The 22,885-nt window shown below is 50.7% G+C and overlaps 1 protein-coding gene across 3 annotated transcripts in view; it reads right to left on the minus strand.

Annotated features, from left to right (window-relative positions):
• The window catches only part of LOC140463298 (VPS10 domain-containing receptor SorCS1-like), a 1,204,408-nt gene that overhangs the window by 52,270 nt on the left and 1,129,253 nt on the right, over positions 1-22,885 (minus strand). For all 3 annotated transcript variants that reach the window (XM_072557066.1, XM_072557065.1, XM_072557064.1), the window contains exon 23: positions 12,827-12,955. In XM_072557066.1, the coding sequence (XP_072413167.1) occupies positions 12,827-12,955 (129 nt within the window). The remainder of the gene's footprint in view (positions 1-12,826; positions 12,956-22,885) is intronic.

Below are 22,885 nucleotides of genomic sequence, written 5' to 3' on the forward strand. Positions count from 1 at the left end.
GAGTCCAGAGAGAGAGAGAGAGAGAGAGAGACAGAGAGAGACAGAGAGAAAGAGAGACAGACAGAGAGAGAGAGAGAGAGAGAGACAGAGAGAGACAGAGAGAAAGAGAGACAGACAGAGAGAGAGAGAGAGAGAGAGAGAGAGCAGTTAGACAGGCAAAGGAATGGGCAATCAATATCTGTAACTGCTAATGGGGACCATTAGTAACTGACAATGGATTGTTTGTGGTGACAGCTCATGTATTGACAAGGCCTGGTGTGGGGGTAGGAAGATGGGAGAAGGTGCTCAATTCCTAAAATTATTAAACTCAATATTGAGTCCTAGGCTATAGGGTCCCCATGCAGAAAATGAGATATTGTTTGTCTAGCTTGCGCTGAGTTTTGCTGCAGCACTGCAGCCAGTCTGAGACAGAGATATTGGCCAGGGAACAGGGTGGTAGCAGGCAACTAGAAGCTCACTTTTGAGGAGAGAATGTTAATGTTCTATGAAGTGGTCACACAGTCTATGTTTTGTTCCCCCAGTGTAGAGGACACCACACTGTGAGCAGCGAATGCAGTCGACTGGATTGTGGGAAGTGCAGGTAAAGTGCTGCTTCACCTGGACAGAGTGTTTGGGCCCTTGGATACTGAGGAGGGTGGAGGGAAATAGGCAGGAGTTACACCTTCTGCCTATGGTTGCAGGGGAAGGTGCCATGGGGCTGTGGGGGTTGCTATTGGGAGTGAAGGAAGAGTGGACCAGGGTGTCCTGGAAAGAATGGTTCCTGCGGAAAGTTGACAGGGAAAGGGAGGGGAATATTGTCTGATGGTGAGATCCTGCTGAGTGTGGTAGGATTGGTGGCTAATGACCCTCTGAATGTGGATGCTGGTGGGATGATAGGTAAGGGCTGAAAACGTGTTGCTGGAAAAGCGCAGCAGGTCAGGCAGCATCCAAGGAGCAGGAGAATCGACATTTCGGGCATGAGCCCTTCTTCAGGAATGAGGAAAGTGTGTCCAGCAGGCTCAGATAAAAGGTAGGGAGGAGGGACTTGGGGGAGGGGCGTTGGAAATGCGATAGGTGGAAGGAGGTCAAGGTGAGGGTGATAGGCCGGAGTGGGGGTGGGGGCGGAGAGGTCAGGAAGAAGATTGCAGGTTAGGAAGGTGGTGCTGAGTTCGAGGGATTTGATTGAGACAAGGTGGGGGGGAGGGGAAATGAGGAAACTGGAGAAATCTGAGTTCATCCCTTGTGGTTGGAGGGTTCCTAGGTGGAAGATGAGGAAGATGGGTAAGGACAAGGGGGATCTCATTGCTGTTGTGGGAGGTAACGGAGGGGGCAAGGGCAGAGGTGTGGGAGAAGGGTCAGACCTGGCTGAGGGCCCTGTCAATTACAGTGCCAGGGAATTCGCAGCTGAGGAAGAAGGTGGACATTTTGGAGACCCCCTTATTGAAGCTTCCATCATTGGAACAGATGCAATGGAGACAGAAGAACTGGAAGAATGGAATGAATCTTTATAGGAAGTACGGTGTGAGGCTGTAGAATCAAGGTGTCGATTGCTTTGTCTGTTTAAGTGTTGCTCTTCCTGTCTGGACTCATTCTCCATCCATTGTAGACTCCTCTACCCTCCCCAAACACAACTTGGGCAACCTTTCTCCAGCTACAAACAGTTCTGAGGAAGGGTCACAGGACCTGAAACTTTGACTTCTCTCCATAGATGCTGCCAGACCTGCTGTGCTTTTCCAGAAATTTCTGCTTGTGCCTATTTCAGCAGTCAGTTGGTTAGCATTACTCTCAAATTCCGGATGAAGGGCTTTTGCCCGAAATGTCGATTTTCCTGCTCCTTGGATGCTGCCTGACTTGTTGTGCTTTTCCAGCGCCACAGTCTTAACACCTGCACTCAAACTTGTCAAGAATACTAACTCATTCAGCTCAATAGTTCATTATTGAGATAGTTAATGGGCTCCCATATGAAATGGATTAGAATAGATTAAATAAATAAAGCCTTTTAGCTGTCGTTGTGTACTGTTGATTTGTAACAGTGCTGAACATGTTTCCTGCAATACCAAACATACACTGCATGTATTTTTTGAAATGAATGACCAGGAAAGGGCATTGAAGCAGACAGCATAAATGTATACAAGCTAGATAATTTGCAATGAAAAAGAGTTATAGCGAGTGTATGAATAGGTGGAAGGAATCACATTATGAACTGGCATTTCTTTCCCAGGTCCCAAGCCTATTTCGAGACACTCATGCACTCAAATGTATATTCATCAGAAGTTGCAGAAAATCAAGAACAATTTTGCTCATTATTAATTGGCAAACTCATCAGTTTTTTTGGATCAGATTTTCATTGACAGTTATCAGTTGAACAAACAGACTAATAATGCAATAATTTACTATGTTATAGATATTTGAGTAGGGTTCATCCTGTTTCACAATAATATCGAAAAGGCATATTACATTATGTAAAACTAAAGTATCAATTTAAATAAAATCATTGTAAAAAATATTCTTGAGCACCTCATTTAAGCTAAATGTAATAAAACCTGAATATGTCGTGTTTCATGTGGCAAAGTCTGTTTTATTAATAGCCTAATTGTCACATGTAAATTGTTTTAAATAAATTTTATTTAATTATTTTTAAAATATTTAATTAAACAACCTTTTAGGAAATTCAAGATATGTTTTACAGATCAAACAAATGTAATCTGAATGTTTAAATTAGGTAAAATGATTATTTTTAACAGTTATAATTCCATTGTTTGCTTCATCTCTGAGTTTCATACCCAAGTGCTTGTTAGAGGAGGTTTCTTTTAAAAAAAAGATATATTTACATTTTAGATCAAATTAACATTTGTAAATAATGCATTTTCTCCAAAAGATCTATAATTCATATTCAATAAATATTATGCTTGGAATATTATCAGTTGGATTTGAGGGGGAGAATTGTTATTTAATTCAATTAATTGACAAATTGAAATATAAATGCAATAAAAATGATGTTCCCAGATCTACATTTTCAATGCTATGAAAATAGTTTTTGTGTCATGGTCATTTTCAGAGAGATGTGCTGTCATCAGAGGGAATAGCACTGTCGCTGGGAAACCAGAAAAATATGAACATATGGAATGCTCCATATGAAGAGCAAGCTGTCACCCTGTTGGTTGTTCACCAGCAGAAACCAATCTCTATCAACAGGCTTACAATAACCTGTCATAGAGCCCCTCAGGGTATTCCCTCAGCACCAATATTAATCTGAATGTGGTTAATTCTGTAATGATCATAGAATCCCATAGAAATGTGGAAGCAGGCCATTCGGCCCATCGGGTCTACACCAACCCTCCAAACAGTATCCCACCCAGACTCAACCACCCCCCTACCCTATCCCTTTAAGTCTACATTCCCACAGCTAACCCACCTAGCCTACACATCCCTGAACACTATGGGTGATTTCCCATGGCCAATCAACCCTAACCTGCACATCTTGGGACTGTGGGAGGAAACTGGAGCACCCGGAGGAAACGCACGCAGACACAGAGAGAATGTACAAACTCCACACAGAGAGTTGCCTGAGGGTGGAATCGAACCCTAGCCCCTGGTGCTGTGAGGCAGCAGTGCTAACCAGTGAGCCACTGTTTAAGTTAAGAGTAACCCTCTGTCTAAAAGTCACAAGATGATTCTGTGAAGTGACAGATGGTAAATGGAAACACAGAAGCAAGGTAGAACAGGCTTCACTGGAGCTGCCTTTCATTAGATCAGAGTCCATTGGCACCTGATGTCATCATATCTGATAACGCTGTCTAGCTATTAAATTGCTGCACAGATACTAAAACTGGGAGAAAGTGAGGAGTGTAGATGCTGAAGATCAGAGTCCCAAGAGTGTGGTGCTGGGAAAACACGGCCGGTCAGGATGGAGATCTTGACGAAGAGCTTATGCTCGAAATGTTGACTCTCCTGCTCCTCAGATGCTGCCTGAGATACTAAAGCTGCTCAAGCTCACTTTTCCCACCAACTGTTAACCTCATGAGCTATTTAAAGCAGTTCCGACTCCATGTTGCTTATGCTCCCTTCCAAGTCCCTTTTACCATCGGTGCCAATTTCCAAAAACGTTCACTATTCTCTTGGAGGATGCTAGAGTCATAGAGGGGAAGGTGATGGCTGAGTGGTGTTAGTGCTAGACTGTTAATCCAGAAACTCAATTAATGCTCTGGGGACACAGGTTCGAATCTGCCATGGCAGTTGGTGGAATTTGAATTCAATAAAAGAAAATCTGGAATTTGGGACTCTAATGAGGGCTGTGAAGCCATTGTTGATTGTTGGAAAAATTCAACTGGGTCTCTAATGCCCTTTCGGGAAGGAAATCAGCTATCCTCACCTGGTCTGGCCTATATGTGACGCCAGACCCACAGCAATGGGGTTGACTCTCAACTGCCTTTTGAAAGGGCTTAGTAAGCCACTCAGATCCATCAATTTGCGACAAAGTCTCAACAAAAAAATGAAAGTAACCAGATCCATCTTGCATCGACCTAAGCACTGGAAAATACAATGGCAGAAACAACTCTGTTGACCCTGCAGAGTCCTCCTCCCTAACATCTGGGGACTAGTGTCAACACTGGGGGAGCTGTCTCCACAGACTTGTCAAGCAGCAGCCAGACATAGTCATACTCACAGAATCATACCTTGCAGACAATGTCCCAGATGCCACCATCACCATCCCCTGGATATTCCTGTCCCACTGGCAGGACAGAGTTGGTGGCACAGTGGGAGACGGTCAGGAGGGAGTTGCCCTGGGAGTCCTCAACATTGACTTTGGACCCCATGAATTCTCATGGTAACAGGTTAAAAATGGACAAAAAAGCATCCAGCTAATTACCATGTACCATCCTCCAGCAGATGATGAATTGATGCTCATCCATGTTGAACAAAACTCAGAAGAAGCATTTTGGGTGGTAAGTGCACAGAGTCTCCTCTGGGTGGGAGATTTCAATGTCCATCACCAAGGGTGGCTCAGCAGCAGCACGGCTGATGGAGCTGGTCGGGTCTTAATGGACATCGCTGTTAGTCTGAGTCTGAGGCAGGTGGTGAGTGAACCAACAAGAGAGAATAATATACTTGACCTCTTTGTTACCACTCTGCCAGCTGCAGATGTATCTGTCCATGACAGTATCAGTAAGAGTGACCACCGCACAGTCCTTGTGGAGATGAAGTTCCACCTTCACATTGAGAATACCCTCCATTGTGACACTATCACTGTGCTGAATGAGACAGCCTTTGAACAGATTTAGCAACTGGACATCCACGAGGCATTGTGTGCCACCAACAGCAGCAGAATTATACTCCAGCACAATCTGTAACCTCATGGCCCGGCATAACCCCCACTCAACCTTTATCATCAAACCAGGGGATCAATCTGCACACGAGCACACGAGGGTATGCCAGGAGCAGCACCAGGCACACCTGAAAATGAGATATCAACCTGGTGTAGCCACCAACCAGGACTATTTGCATGCCAAACAGTATAAGCAGCAAGTGACAGACAGAGCCCAGCGATCCCACAAAAACAGATCAGACCTAAGCTCTGCAGTCCTCCCACGTCCAGTCGTGAATGGTGGTGGACAATTTAACAACTCACTGGAGGATGGGTCTCCACAATTATCCCTATCCTCAATGATGCAAGAGCGCAGCACATCAGGGCAAGAGAGAACGCTGAAAGAATCATAGCAATCTGCAGCCAGAAGTGCCGAGTAAATGATCCACTTCACCCTCCTCCAGTGGTCCCCAACATTAAAAACAAGAGTCTTCAGCCAATTCGATTCACTCCACGTGATATCAAGAAACAGTCGGAAACACTGGATACTGCAAAGGCTGCAGACCCTGACAACATTCCGGAAATAGTACTGAAGACTTCTGCTCCAGAACTTGCCTCTCCCTTCGCCAGGCTGTTCCAGTACAGTTACAACACTGGCATCTACCCAACAATGTGGAAAATTGCCCAGGTATGTCCTGTACACAAAAAGCAGGACAAATCCAATCCTGCCAATTCCTGCCTCATCAGTCTCCTCTCCATCCTCAGTGTTCAAGTACAACAAGATCTGGACAATATCCAGACTTGGGCTGACAAGTGGCAAGTAACATTTGCTCCACACAAGTGCCAACCGATGACCATCTCCAATGAGACAGTTTCTAATCACTACCCCTTGACATACAGTGATGTTATGATCATTGAATCTCCCACAGAATTACCATTGATCAGAAATTCACTGGGCTCGCCACATAATCACAGTGGCTATTCGAGCAGGTCAGAAACTAGGAACATGGATTTGAGGAGCATATGTTGGGAGCATAGGCTGTCAGGGAAGGATGTGGTGGAAATGTGGAACTTTTTCAAGGAACAGATACGACATGTCCTTGATATGTATGTACCTATCAGGCAGGAAAGAAATGGTCGTGTGAGGGAGCCTTGGTTGACGAGGGAGGTTGAATGTCTAGTAAAGAGGAAGAAGGAGGCTTACATAAGGTTGAGGAAACAGGGTTCAGACAGAGCAGTGGAGGGATACAGGATAGCCAGAAGGGACCTGAAGAAAGGGATTAGGAGAGCTAAGAGAGGGCATGAAAAATCCTTGGCGGATAGGATCAAGGATAACCCCAAGGCATTTTATGCGTATGTGAGAAACCTGAGAATGACGAGAACGAGGGTAGGTCCGATCAAGGACAGTAGTGGGAGACTGTGTATTGAGTCGGAAGAGATAGGAGAGGTCTTGAACAAGTACTTTTCTTCAGTATTTACGAACGAGAGGGACCGTATTGTTGAAGAGGAGAGTGTGAAACGGACTGTTAAGCTAGAAGAAATACCTGTTAGGAAGGAAGATGTGTTGGACATTTTGAACAACTTGAGGATAGACAAGTCCCCCGGGCCTGACGGGATATATCCTAGGATTATGTGGGAAGCAAGAGAGGAAATTGCAGTACCGTTGGCATTGATCTTCTCGTCTTCACTGGCAACGGGGGTGGTACCAGGGGACTGGAGAGTAGCGAATGTTGTGCCCCTGTTCAAAAAAGGGAATAGAGATAACCCCGGGAATTACAGGCCAGTTAGTCTTACTTCTGTGGTAGGCAAAGTAATGGAAAGGGTACTGAGGGATAGGATTTACGAGTATCTGGAAAGACACTGCTTGATTAGGGACAGCCAGCACGGATTTGTGAAGGGTAGGTCTTGCCTTACAAGTCTTATTGAATTCTTCGAGGAGGTGACCAAGCATGTGGATGAGGGTAGAGCAGTGGATGTAGTGTACATGGATTTTAGTAAGGCATTTGATAAGGTTCCCCATGGTAGGCTTATGCGGAAAGTCAGGAGGCATGGGATAGAGGGAAATTTGGCCAATTGGATAGAAAACTGGCTAACCGGTCGAAGGCAGAGAGTGGTGGTAGATGGTAAATATTCAGCCTGGAGCCCAGTTACAAGTGGAGTTCCGCAGGGTTCAGTTCTGGGTCCTCTGCTGTTTGTAATTTTTATTAATGACTTAGATGAGGGAGTCGAAGGGTGGGTCAGTAAATTTGCAGATGATACGAAGATAGGTGGAGTTGTGGACAGTGAGGAGGGCTGTTGTCGGCTGCAGAGGGACTTAGATATGATGCAGAGCTGGGCTGAGGAGTGGCAGATGGAGTTCAACCCTGCCAAGTGTGAGGTTGTCCATTTCGGAAGAACAAATAAGAATGCGGAATACAGGGTTAATGGTAGGGTTCTTAGTCAGGTGGAGGAACAGAGGGATCTTGGGGTCTATGTACATAGATCTTTGAAGGTTGCCACTCAGGTGGAGAGAGTTTGTAAGAAGGCCTATGGAGTATTATCGTTCATTAGCATTAGATTGAATTCAAGAGTCGTGAAGTGATGTTGCAGCTGTACAGGACTTTGGTTAGGCCACATTTGGAGTACTGTGTGCAGTTCTGGTTGCCTCACTTTAGGAAAGATGTGGAAGCTTTGGAGAGGGTGTAGAGAAGATTTACCAGGATGTTGCCTGGAATGGAGAGTAGGTCGTACGAGGATAGGTTGAGAGTTCTCGGCCTTTTCTCGTTGGAACGGCGAAGGATGAGGGGTGACTTGATAGAGGTTTATAAGATGATCAGGGGAATAGATAGAGTAGACAATCAGAAACTTTTTCCCTGGGTACAACAGAGTGTTACAAGGGGACATAAATTTAAGGTGAAGGGTGGAAGATATAGGGGAGATGTCAGGGGTGGGTTCTTTACCCAGAGAGTGGTGGGGGCATGGAATGCGCTGCCCGTGGGAGTGGTAGAGTCAGAATCATTGGCGACCTTTAAGCGGCATTTGGATAGGTACATGGATGGGTTCTTAATCTAGGTTAGAAGTTCGGCACAACATCGTGGGCCGAAGGGCCTGTTCTGTGCTGTATTGTTCTATGTTCTATGTTCTATAACTCGCTTCCTGACTCCCCAAGGCCTGTCCACCATCTACAAGGCACAAGTCAGGATTGTGGTGGAATACCCCCCTCTTACCTGGATGGGTGCAGCTCTGACAACACTCAAGAAGCTTGACACCATCCAGGACAAAGCAGCCCAATTGATTGGCATATCCACAAACATCCACTCCCCCCACCAGCAACACTCAGTCGCAGCAGTGTGTACCATCAACAAGATGCACTGCGGAAATTCACCAAAGATCCTCAGACAGCACCTTCCAAACCCATGACTACTTCCATCCCGAAGGACAAGGGCAGCAGATACATGGGAATGCCACTCCCTGTAAGTTCCCCTCCAAGCCACCCACAATCCGGACTTGGAAATATATCGTCATTCCTTCAGAGTCACTGGGTGAAAATCCTGGAATTTCCACCCTAAAGGCATTGTGGGTCAACCCACAGCAGGTGGACTGTGGTGGTTTAAGAACGCAGCTCACCCCCACCTTCTCAAGGGGCAACCAGGGACGGGCAATCAATGCTGGGCCCAACCGGCGACACCCACATCCCACAAGTGAAAAAAATATTCTAAAAGTGGTCTACAGCTCAAAGAAGATCCCTCCAGCCCTGCACTAGTCCAAAACATCAGGATTGGGATTTATATGGAAGTCCTGCGTTGTACTCTGATCTGTAGACTTGTGACAAAACTCACCTTTCGCATCAGGCATTGCCTCTGTAAGAGCTTTGGTAATTATAGGAAGGTTGGATGGTGCCAGTACTCCTCACATTGTAGTTCTGCAGCCAATATTTTCGTTTGATGTTCTTGTAATTTCTTTAGATGATGTGTGCTTTTCATGTAGTCTGTCCCTGCAGTACATAGATTGTTTTTTTGTTGCAGCATTTCTAACACGTGAATCCTTCTCTGAGACCTGAAACTGCTGCTTAACTGCAAACAGCTGAACTTTTAGTTCACCAGCTCTTGTAGGTTTTAGAATTCTCGAATGCTTGTTTCATGTTAACATGGTCAGGCGTTCAGCTTTTCTGCGGTATTCCTCAGCTCTGTTGTTTGGGCATCATTGACTGAAAGAAAGTGAGTGTTGTTTCATGGTTTCAATGAGATACAGTTCTGGTTTTCTTTGTTCATGGGATATTGGTGTGCTGGCTGGGCCAATATTCATTGCCAATCCCTAACTGCCCCTTAATCTGAGAGGTTCTGGGCCATTGCAAAGGGCAGTTATGAGTTAACCACACTGCTGTGAATCTAGAGTCTCATGCAGGCCAGATCAAGTAAGGTCAGCAGATTTCCTTTTCTAAAAGACATTACTGTTGGGTTTTTAACAATTGACAGCGGTCACCGTTCTGACTAAGTCAATTACAGATTTTTATTGAATTCAAGTTTCACCATCTGTTCTGGGTGGGGGTCAAGCCCAGGTGCCTCGGACAAGAGGCCAGAGTTCTGGATTACCAGGCCAGTGATATCACCATACATCACTGTGCCCCTGTTTTGTAGACCTGATTCCCACATTGGTGATCTGCCCATGGCCGGATGTGTGAGAGAAACAAATCAGGTCACATTTCACAGTGATGATTGGTCAAGCAGCTGATTGGGACTTTCAGCAAAGACCTCCACATAAGGAGAAACTGTTTAGATTTTAATGATCTACGTACTTGGAGCCCCAAGTACCTTCGCATCTCTATTGTTTCTAGATTACAGCAATTTACAAAATACCCTATTTTATCCTTCTTGAGATGTAAAGTTACAACCTTACATTTACAGTCATAGAGTCATAGAGGTGTACCGCATGGAGACAGACCCTATGGTCCAACCCATCCATGCCAACCAGATATCCCTAGTCCCACTTGCCAGCACGGCCCAAATCCCTCCAAACCCTTCCTATTCACATACCCATCCAAATGCCTCTTAAATGTTGTAATTGTACCAGCCTCCACCACATCCTCTGGCAGCTCATTCCATACACGCACCACCCTCTGTGTGAAAAAGTTGCCCCTTAGGTGTCTTTTATATCTTTACCTTCTCACCCGACTCCCCGACCCAGGGAAAAGACTTTGTCTATTTATCTTATCCGTGCTCCTCATGATTTTGTAAACCTCTATAAGGTCACCCCTCAGCCTCCGATGCTCCAGGGAAAACAGCCCCAGTCTGTTCAGCCTCTCCCTGTAGCTCAAATCCTCCAACCCTGGCAACATCCTTGCAAATCTTTTCTCAACCTTTTCAAAGATTCACAACATATTTACGATAGGAAGGAGACCAGGATTGCATGCAATATTCCAACTGTGGCCTAACCAAGAACTGAAACATGACCTCCCAACTCCTGTACTCAATATTCTGACCAATAAAAGAAAGCATACCAAATGCCTTCTTCACTATCCTATCTGTCTGCGACTCCACTTTCAAGGAGCAATGAACCTGCACTCCAAGGTCTCTTTGTTCAGCAACATTCTCTAGGACCTTACCATTAAGTGTATAAGTCCTGCTAATAAGATTTGCTTTCCCAAAATGCAGCACCTCACACTTATCTGAATTAAACTCCATCTGCCACTTCTCAGCCCATTGGCCCATCTGATCAAGATCCCATTGTAAACTGAGGTAACTCTCTTCGCTGTCCACTACACCTCCGATTTTGGTGTCATCTGCAAACTGACTAACTGTACCTCTTATGCTCGCATCCAAATCATTTATGTAAATGACAAAAAGTAGTGGACCCAGCACCGATCCTTGTGGCACTCCACTGGTCACAGGCCTCCAGTCTGAAAAACAACCCTCCACCACCACTCTCTGTCTTCTACCTTTGAGCCAGTTCTGTATCCAAATGGCTAGTTCTCCCTGTATTCCATGAGATCTAACCTTGCTCAGCAGTCTACCATGGGGAACATTGTCGAACACCTTACTGAAGTCCATATAGATCACATCTACTGCTCTGCCATTTGCCTGAGTATTTTTCCCATCCACCAGCTGTCAATATCTCTATAATTTTACACTCAGCTTGCGCAGCATAGCCTCTCCTTTTGTCATTAAGCAGTTCCAAGCCAATGCGTCCATTGTGATCCCACAATCCTTCCTTTTTCTGCCTTTCAATCAACTGTCTAATCTATTCTTAAGCACTGAAATAACCTCTTTTCTATCATCTCAGGTAATGCATCACTCAGTCTCAATGCTGTGTCTGAAAGTTTTTTGACTGCTTGTTCTATTCTAAATCTTACAGATAACTCCATAACCAGGTTCCCATGTTCAAGTGCTCTGAATTATTGGAAATAATGTGAAACTGCATTGGTAAAGAGGTTTTGCTTATTACATTTTTGAATTCATTGAGCACTTTGACACAAATGCTGAGTGATATGAAGGTGCCAAATAGCTCTTGCCCCAAGGCCTATTTTTGGACTATAAAACAAACCTAATCAAAAGTCTGCAATTTTAATGAGTGTTCATATTGTTTGTGGAGTTTGGATTTTAAAATAGTGACATATGGGTTCTGGTTACTTCTGTGAACCATTTTGTTTAAAAAAGAGTCCTTCTGGAAGTGAGAGCTAGTTGAGTATGTGTCACAGAGCAGGTGACTGAGAAACCCCTGAATTGTGAATCAAAAGATGGTTATACTGTCTTTTTCCAACATACTATGATTATGACAGATAGGTTAAACATGTCAGACTTTCAGCTCTGCTTCCAGTTCAGAAGAATATAAGATGAGCAAGTTAAAAAAAAACCTCAGAAGCAGCTTTTTTTTTCAGTTCTGTTTAGAAAACATCAGTTTTGAGTTCAAAAGCAAGTTTAGTTTCTCTCTCAGAAGAAGGATTCAGAGCAGTTAATGTAATAAATTACTGAAGAAGAAGAATACTTTGTGAAACTTTCAAATCAGGAGGGTTTGATTAGGTTATTAAAACTGATAAAGTTTAGGTTTATGGAGAAGCTCATGTTGGCAGATTTGCGAAGGACTCATTGAATTGTCTCTATGGTCCATGGCCAAGTGATGGTAGTCAGTTATACACAACGAAAAAATCGAGATATGATGGGGGGAGGAGGAAGTTAATTCAAACCTGAAGAGTTGAGGTATTTTGGGTGGAGGGGATAGGTTCTCGGAACATGAGTGTTTGGAACAACGTTGAAACTTTATTTGCTAAAGATTATAGCAATCATTCTAATCATTGTATATATTTTATTTATTCCTTCATTCGAATCTTAGACTTCTGTTGTTAAAGTAATTCTGCAGTCTCGTGTCAGTCAGTCTCAGTGACTGACCCATCATGTTTACCAACTGAAAATAAGGAAAATAAAATCCATCAAGCCAGGTTTCATTCTGGTGTCTGACTTGCCTAGCTGTACCATCAGCTGGGATGGGAACACACATTATTGCCCTCAGGGTATCCCTTTGCTGATCTGTGAAAAAAACAGAACTTTCCCTGAACAAACTGTGACTTACCTCATCTAAATCCAAATGGTTTAGTTTCTCTTCTGCAGGACCTCGGTGTGGAAGGATGTAGAGTTCTGCTGCAGTTGGTAAACCAGGGAGAATGGCCAGCAGCATCTGTTGTTCAGGTACAGCTGTAACCTAGTGAAGACAGACACAATTCATCATCTTCATGGAGACCTCTCAGAAAGCACTTCCCCTCTGGCTCTTGTTCACAACGTTTTCAACTTTTAAATTAGAAATTTTTCAAAAAACAATCTTTTCTGTCACATTGATGTGGGAATATGGATTTTTTTTTGGGTCATTGGGGTTCTTGCCCTTTGGTCAGACAACCAGCAGCGAACATTCCTTTTGGTTCAGGAGGCCCAATGTCATGGAATCCCTATAGTGTGGAAGCAGGCCATTCAGTCCTTTGAGCATACACCAACCCTCGCAATAGCATCCCACCTAGACCCATTCCATCCCTGTAATCCTGCATTTCCCATGGCTAACCCACCTATCCACAATGGGGAATTTCCCATGGCCATTCCACCTAACCTGCACATCTCTGGACTGTGGGAGAAAACCCACACAGATGTGGGGACAATGTACACACTCCACACAGATAGTTGCCCGAAGCTGGAATTGACTCCAGGTTCCTGGTGCTGTGAGGCAGCAGGTTGGGTGGACTGGTCACAGTAAGTTATCCTGTAGTGTTCAGGGGATGTGTAGGTGAGATGATTGGCTGTGGTAAATGTGGAGTTACAAATAGAGTGGGACGTGGGTCTGGGTGCGGTGTATCTGCGCACTCGATGGGCCAAATGGCCTCTTTCTACTTTGCAGGGATTCTATGAATGATCAGCTGCATGGAGGAGGAGGCTCAATACCCTTCCCCATTCTGTCAGCAGAAGTAAAACCATCTTCTATCCAACATCTCGCACGCACACTCCCTTTGTTACTGTATTCCGGATCCACCAAGGCTCCTGCTCTCCCCTCACGACTGCCTGCAGCATCTGCCCTCAGTTGCTCTTGACCACTGAAGGCCCTCACACCATTAATCTGAATGTTTATTACACTGACGACATACGCCCTGCTGACACACTCCCTGCGGACACACTCGCTGACACACTCCCTGCTGACACACTCCCTGCGGACACACACACTGCCGACACACTCCCTGCTGACACACTCGCTGACACACTCCCTGCCGACACACTCTCTGACACACTCCCTGCTGACACACTCCCTGCGGACACACTCGCTGACACACTCCCTGCCGACACACTCCCTGCCGAAACACTCCCTGCAGACACACTCCCTGCAGACACACTCCCTGCTGACACACTCCCTGCTGACACACTCGCTGACACACTCCCTGCCGACACACTCCCTGCCGACACACTCTCTGCTGACACTCCCTGCAGACACACTCCCTGCAGACACACTCCCTGCTGACACACTCGCTGACACACTCCCTGCTGACACACTCGCTGACACACTCCCTGCGGACACACACACTGCCGACACACTCCCTGCTGACACACTCGCTGACACACTCCCTGCCGACACACTCCCTCCGACATACTCCCTGCTGACACACTCCCTGCTGACACACTCCCTGCTGACACACTCGCTGACACAGTCCCTCCTGAAACTCCCTGCCGACACACTCCCTGCTGACACACTCGCTGACACACTCGCTGACACACTCCCTGCCGACACACTCTCTGCTGACACTCCCTGCAGACACACTCCCTGCAGACACACTCCCTGCTGACACACTCGCTGACACACTCACTGCCGACACACTCCCTCCGACACACTCCCTGCTGACACACTCCCTGCCGACACACTCTCTGCTGACACACTCGCTGACACACTCCCTGCCGACACACTCCCTCCGACACACTCCCTGCTGACACACTCCCTGCTGACACACTCCCTGCAGACACACTCCCTGCTGACACACTCGCTGACACACTCCCTGCCGACACACTCCCTCCGACACACTCCCTGCTGACACACTCGCTGACACACTCCCTGCTGACACACTCGCTGACACACTCCCTCCTGAAACTCCCTGCCGACACACTCCCTGCTGACACACTCCCTGCTGACACACTCTCTGCCGACACACTCCCTACTGACACACACCCTGCTGACACACTCTCTGCTGACACACTCGCTGACACACTTCCTGCCGACACACGCCCTGCCAACACACTCCCTGCTGACACACTCCCTGCTGACACACACCCGACCCGCTCCCTGCTGACACACTCGCTGACACACTCCCTGCTGACACATTCCCTCCCGACACATTCCCTGCCGACACACTGCCTGCTGACACACTTCCTGCCGATACAATCCCTGCACAAACTCCCTGCCCACACACTCCCTACTGACACACACCCTGCTGACACACTCCCTGCTGACACACTCCTTGGTGACACACTTCCTGCTGACACACTCCCTGCCAACACAGTCCCTGCTGACACACTCCCTGCTGACACACTTCCTGCTGACACACTCGCTGACACACTCCCTGCTGACACATTCCCTTCCGACACACTCCCTGCCCACACACTTCCTGCTGACACACTCGCTGACACACTCCCTGCGGCCACACTCCCTGCCGACACACTTCCTGCTGACACACTCCCTGCTGACACACTCGCTGACACACTCCCTGCGGCCACACTCCCTGCTGACACACTCCCTGCTGACACACTCCCGACCCACTCCCTGCTGACACACTCCCTGCCGAAACACTCCCTGCCGACACACTCCCTGCCGAAACACTCCCTGCTGACACACTTCCTGACGACACACTCCCTGCTGACACACTCGCTGATACACTCCCTGACACACTCCCTGCTGACACACTCCCTGCCGACACACGTCCTGACGACACACTCCCTGCTGACACACTCGCTGACACACTCCCTGACACACTCCCTGCCGACACACTCCCTAATGACACACTCCCTGCCGACACACTCCCTGCTGACACACTCCCTGCTGACACATTCTCTGCCGACACTCCCTCCGACACACTCCCTACTGACACACTCCCTGCTGACACATTCCCTCCTGACACACTTCTTGGTGACACACTTCCTGCCGACACACACCCTGCTGACACACTCCCTGCCGACACACTCCCTGCCGACACACTTCCTGCCGACACACTCCCTGCCCAAACTCCCAGCCCACACACTCCCTGCTGATACACTCCCTGCCGACATACTTCCTGCCGACACACCCCCTGCTGACACACTCCCTGCTGACACACTCTCTGCTGACACACTCCCTGATGACACACTCCCTGCCGACACACTCCCTGCTGACACACTCCCTTCTGACACACTCCCTTCTCACACTCCCTCCGACACACTCCCTGCTGACACACTCCCTTCCGACACACTCCCTGCTGACACACTCCCTGCCAACACACTCCCTGCCGACACACTCCCTGCTGACACACTCGCTGACACACTCCCTGCTGACACACTCCCTGCAGACACACTCGCTGACACACTCCCTGCTGACACATTCCCTTCTGACACACTCCCTTCTGACACACTCTCTGACACACTCCCTGCCGACACACTCCCTTCTGACACACTCCCTGCCCACAATCCCTGCCGACACACTTCCTGCCGACACACTTCCTGCCGACACACTCCCTGCTGACACACTCTCTGCCGACACACTCCCTACTGACACACACCCTGCTGACACACTCTCTGCCGACACACTCCCTGCTGACGCACTCGTTGACACACTTCCTGCCGACACACTTCCTGCCGACACACTCCCTGCTGACACACTCTCTGCCGACACACTCCCTACTGACACACACCCTGCTGACACACTCTCTGCCGACACACTTCCTGCCGACACACTCCCTTCCGACACACTCCCTGCAGACACACTCCCTGCAGACACACTCCCTGCCGACACACTCCCTGCCGACACACTCGCTGACACACTCCCTGCCGACACACTCTCTGCTGACACACTCCCTGCCCACACACTCTCTGCTGACACACTCCCTGCCGACACACTCCCTGCCGACACACTCCCTACTGACACACTCCCTGCAGACTTCTTGCCGACACACTCCCTGCAAACACACTCCCTGCCCACACACTCTCTGCTGACACACTCCCTGCCGACACACTCCCTCCCGACACACTCCCTGCTGACACACTCGCTGACACACTCCCTGCTGACACATTCCCTTCCGACACACTCCCTGCCGACACATTCCCTGCTGACACACTCCCTGCTGACACACTCCTTGGTGACACACTTCCTGCTGATACACTTCCTGCTGACACACTTCCTGCTGACACACTCCCTGCTGACACACTCGCTGACACACTCCCTGCTGACACACTCCCTCCCAACACACTCCCTGCCCACACACTTCCTGTCGACACACTCCCTGCCGACCCACTCCCTGCTGACACACTCGCTGACACACTCCCTGCGGACACACTCTCAGCCGACACACTCCCTGCCAAAACACTCCCTGCTGGCACACTCCCTCCGACACACTCCCTCCCGACACACTCCCTGCTGACACATTCCCTCCCGACGCACTCCTTGGTGACACACCTCCTGCCGACACACTCCCTGCCGACACACTCCCTGCTGACATACTCCCTGCTGACACACTCCCTGCTGACACACTCCCTGCTGACATACTCGCTGACACACTCCCTGCTGACACATTCCCTTCCGACACACTCCCTGCCGACACACTCCCTGCCGACACATTCCCTGCTGACACACTCCCTGCTGACACACTCCTTGGTGACACACTTCCTGCTGATACACTTCCTGCCGACACACTTCCTGCTGACACACTCCCTGCTGACACACTCGCTGACACACTCCCTGCTGACACACTCCCTCCCAACACACTCCCTGCCCACACACTTCCTGTCGACACACTCCCTGCCGACACACTCCCTGCTGACACACTCGCTGACACACTCCCTGCGGACACACTCCCTGCCAAAACACTCCCTGCTGACACACTCCCGACCCACTCCCTGCTGGCACACTCCCTGTCGACACACTCCCTGCCGACACACTTCCTGCCGACACACTCAATGTTGACACACTCGCTGACACACTCCCTGCTGACACATTCCCTCCCGACACACTCCTTGGTGACACACTTCCTGCCGACACACTTCCTGCCGACACACTCCCGGCTGACACACTCCCTCCCGACACACTCCCTGCCCACACACTCCCTGCTGACACACTCTCAGCCGACACACTCTCAGCCGACACACTCCCTGCTGACACACACCCGACCCACTCCCTGCTGACACACTCGCTGACACACACCCTGCCGACACACTCCCTGCTGACACACTTCCTGCCGACACACTCCCTGCTGACACACTTCCTGCCGACACACTCCCTGCACAAACTCCCTGCCCACACACTCTCTGCTGATACACTCTCTGCCGACACACTCCCTACTTACACACTCCCTGCTGACACACTCCTTGGTGACACACTTCCTGCCGACACACTCCCTGCTGACACACTCCCTCCCGACACACTCCCTGCCCACACACTTCCTGTCGACACACTCCCTGCCGACACACTCCCTGCTGACACACTCGCTGCGGACACACTCTCAGCGGACACACTCTCTGCCGACACACTCCCTGCCGACACACTCCCGACCCACTCCCTGCTGGCACACTCCCTGTCGACACACTCCCTGCTGACACAATCCCTGCCGATGGACTTCCTGCCGACACACTTCATGCCGACACACTTCCTGCTGACACACTCAATGCTGACACACTCGCTGACACACTCCCTGCAGACACACTCCCTGCCGACACACTCCCTGCTGACACACTCCCTGTTGACACACTCCCTGCCGACACACTCCCTGCTGACACACTCCCTGCTGACACACTCCCTGCCAACACATTCCCTGCAGACACACTCCTTGGTGACACACTTCCTGCTGATACACTTCCTGCTGACACACTCCCTGCCAACACATTCCTTGCTGACACACTCCCGGCGGCCACACTCCCTGCCGACACACTCCCTGCCGACACACTCCCTGCTGACACACTCCCTGCTGACACACTCGCTGAGACACTCACTGCTGGCACACTCCCTGCGGCCACACTCCCTGCCGACACACTCCCTGCTGACATATTCCCTCCCGACACACTCTCTGCCCACACACTTCCTGCCGACACACTCCCTGCTGACACACTCGCTGACACACTCCCTGCGGCCACACTCCCTGCCGACACACTCCCTGCCGACACACTCCCTGCTGACACACTCCCTGCTGACACACTCGCTGAGACACTCACTGCTGGCACACTCCCTGCGGCCACACTCCCTGCGGCCACACTCCCTGCTGACACACTCGCTGACACACTCCCTGCCGACACACTCCCTGCTGACACACTCCCTGACACACTCCCTGCTGACACACTCCCTGCCGACACACTTCCTGACGACACACTCCCTGCTGAAACACTCGCTGACACATCGCTGACACACTCCCTGCCGACACACTCCCTACTGACACACACCCTGCTGACACACTCCCTTCTGACACACTCCCTGCTGACACACTCCCTGCCCACACACTCTCTGCTGAAAAACTCTCTGCTGACACACTCGCTGACACACTCCCTGATGACACACTCCCTGATGACACACTCCCTGCCCACACACTCTCTGCCGACACACTCCCTACTGACACACTCCCTGCTGACACACTCTCTGCTGACTCACTCGCTGACACACCTCCTGCCGACACACTCCCTACTGACACACTCCCTGCTGACACACTCCCTGCCCAAACTCCCTGCCGACACACTCTCTGCTGACACACTCCCTTCCGACACACTCCCTCCGACACACTCCCTACTGACACACTCCCTGCTGACACATTCCCTCCCGACACACTCCTTGGTGACACACCTCCTGCCGTCACACTCCCTGCTGACACATTCCCTCCCGACACACTCCTTGGTGACACACCTCCCTCCGACACACTCCCTACTGACACACTCCCTGCTGACACATTCCCTCCCGACACACTCCTTGGTGACACACCTCCTGCCGTCACACTCCCTGCTGACACACTTCCTGCCGACACACTCCCTGCTGACACACTTCCTGCCGACACACTCCCTGCACAAACTCCCTGCCCACACACTCTCTGCTGACACACTCTCTGCCGACACACTCCCTACTGACACACTCCCTGCTGACACACTCCCTGCTGACACACTCCCTCCCGACACACTCCCTGCCCACACACTTCCTGTCGACACACTCCCTGCCAAAACACTCCCTGCTGACACACTCCCGACCCACTCCCTGCTGGCACACTCCCTGTCGACACACTCCCTGCGGACACAATCCCTGCCGACACACTCCTTGCTGACACACTTCCTGCTGACACACTCCATGCCAACACATTCCCTGCTGACACACTCCCTGCTGACACACTCCCTGTTGACACACTCGCTGACACACTCCCTGCGGCCACACTCCCTGCCGACACACTCCCTGCTGACACACTCCCTGCTGACACACTCCTTGCTGACACACTCGCTGAGACACTCCCTGCGGCCACACTCCCTGCCGACACACTCCCTGCTGACACACTCGCTGACACACTCCCTGCTGACACACTCCCTGTCGACCCACTCCGTGCTGACACAATCCCTGTCGACACACTCCCTGCCGAAACACTCCCTGCCGACACACTCCCTGCTGACACACTCCCTGCTGACACACTCGCTGACACACTCCCTGACACACTCCCTGTCTACACACTCCCTAATGACACACTCCCTGCCCACACACTCTCTGCTGATACACTCTCTGCCGACACACTCCCTACTGACACACTCCCTGCTGACACACTCTCTGCTGACACACTCGCTGACACACCTCCTGCCGACATACTCCCTGCAAACACACTCCCTGCTGACACACTCCCTGCCCAAACTCCCTGCCCACACACTGCCTGCTGACACACCCTGCCGACACACTCCCTCCGACACACTCCCTACTGACACACTCCCTGCTGACACATTCCCTCCCGACACACTCCCTGCTGACACACTTCCTGCCGACACACTCCCTGCAGACACACTCCCTGCTAACACACTTCCTGCCGACACACTCCCTGCACAAACTCCCTGCCCACACACTCTCTGCTGACACACTCTCTGCCGACACACTCCCTACTGACACACTCCCTGCTGACACACTCCTTGGTGACACACTTCCTGCCGACACACTCCCTGCTGACACACTCCCTCCCGACACACTCCCTGCCCACACACTTCCTGTCGACACACTCCCTGCCGACACACTCGCTGCGGACACACTCTCAGCCGACACACTCTCTGCCGACACACTCTCTGCCGACACACTTCCTGCCGACACACTCCCTGCTGACACACTCGCTGACACACTCCCTGCTGACACACTCCCTCCCAACACACTCCCTGCCCACACACTTCCTGTCGACACACTCCCTGCCGACACACTCCCTGCTGACACACTCGCTGACACACTCCCTGCGGACACACTCTCAGCCGACACACTCCCTGCCAAAACACTCCCTGCTGACACACTCCCGACCCACTCCCTGCTGGCACACTCCCTGTCGACACACTTCCTGCCGACACACTCAATGTTGACACACTCGCTGACACACTCCCTGCTGACACATTCCCTCCCAACACACTCCCTGCCCACACACTTCCTGTCGACACACTCCCTGCCGACACACTCGCTGCGGACACACTCTCAGCCGACACACTCTCTGCCGACACACTCTCAGCCGACACACTCCCTGCCAAAACACTCCCTGCTGACACACTCCCGACCCACTCCCTGCTGGCACACTCCCTGTCGACACACTCCCTGCTGACACAATCCCTGCCGACACACTTCCTGCCGACACACTCAATGTTGACACACTCGCTGACACACTCCCTGCTGACACAATCCCTGCCGACACACTTCCTGCCGACACACTCAATGTTGACACACTCGCTGACACACTCCCTGCTGACACATTCCCTCCCAACACACTCCCTGCTGACACACTCGCTGACACACTCCCTGCTGACACACTCCCTCCCAACACACTCCCTGCCCACACACTTCCTGTCGACACACTCCCTGCCGACACACTCCCTGCTGACACACTCGCTGACACACTCCCTGCGGACACACTCTCAGCCGACACACTCCCTGCCAAAACACTCCCTGCTGACACACTCCCGACCCACTCCCTGCTGGCACACTCCCTGTCGACACACTCCCTGCTGACACAATCCCTGCCGACACACTCCCTGCCGACACACTCCCTGCTGACACACTCGCTGACACACTCCCTGCGGACACACTCTCAGCCGACACACTCCCTGCCAAAACACTCCCTGCTGACACACTCGCGACCCACTCCCTGCTGGCACACTCCCTGTCGACACACTCCCTGCTGACACAATCCCTGCCGACACACTTCCTGCCGACACACTCAATGTTGACACACTCGCTGACACACTCCCTGCTGACACATTCCCTCCCGACACACTCCTTGGTGACACACTTCCTGCCGACACACTCCCGGCTGACACACTCCCTCCCGACACACTCCCTGCCCACACACTTCCTGTCGACACACTCCCTGCCGACACACTCCCTGCTGACACACTCTCAGCCGACACACTCTCAGCCGACACACTCTCAGCCGACACACTCCCTGCTGACACACACCCGACCCACTCCCTGCTGACACACTCGCTGACACACACCCTGCCGACACACTCCCTGCTGACACACTTCCTGCCGACACACACCCTGCTGACACACTTCCTGCCGACACACTCCCTGCACAAACTCCCCGCCCACACACTCTCTGCTGACACACTCTCTGCCGACACACTCCCTACTGACACACTCCCTGCTGACACACTCCTTGGTGACACACTCCCTGCCGACACACTCCCTGCTGACACACTCCCTCCCGACACACTCCCTGCCCACACACTT

This window comes from Chiloscyllium punctatum, chromosome 38, assembly GCF_047496795.1.
Source record: "Chiloscyllium punctatum isolate Juve2018m chromosome 38, sChiPun1.3, whole genome shotgun sequence".
Lineage (NCBI taxonomy): Eukaryota > Metazoa > Chordata > Chondrichthyes > Orectolobiformes > Hemiscylliidae > Chiloscyllium > Chiloscyllium punctatum.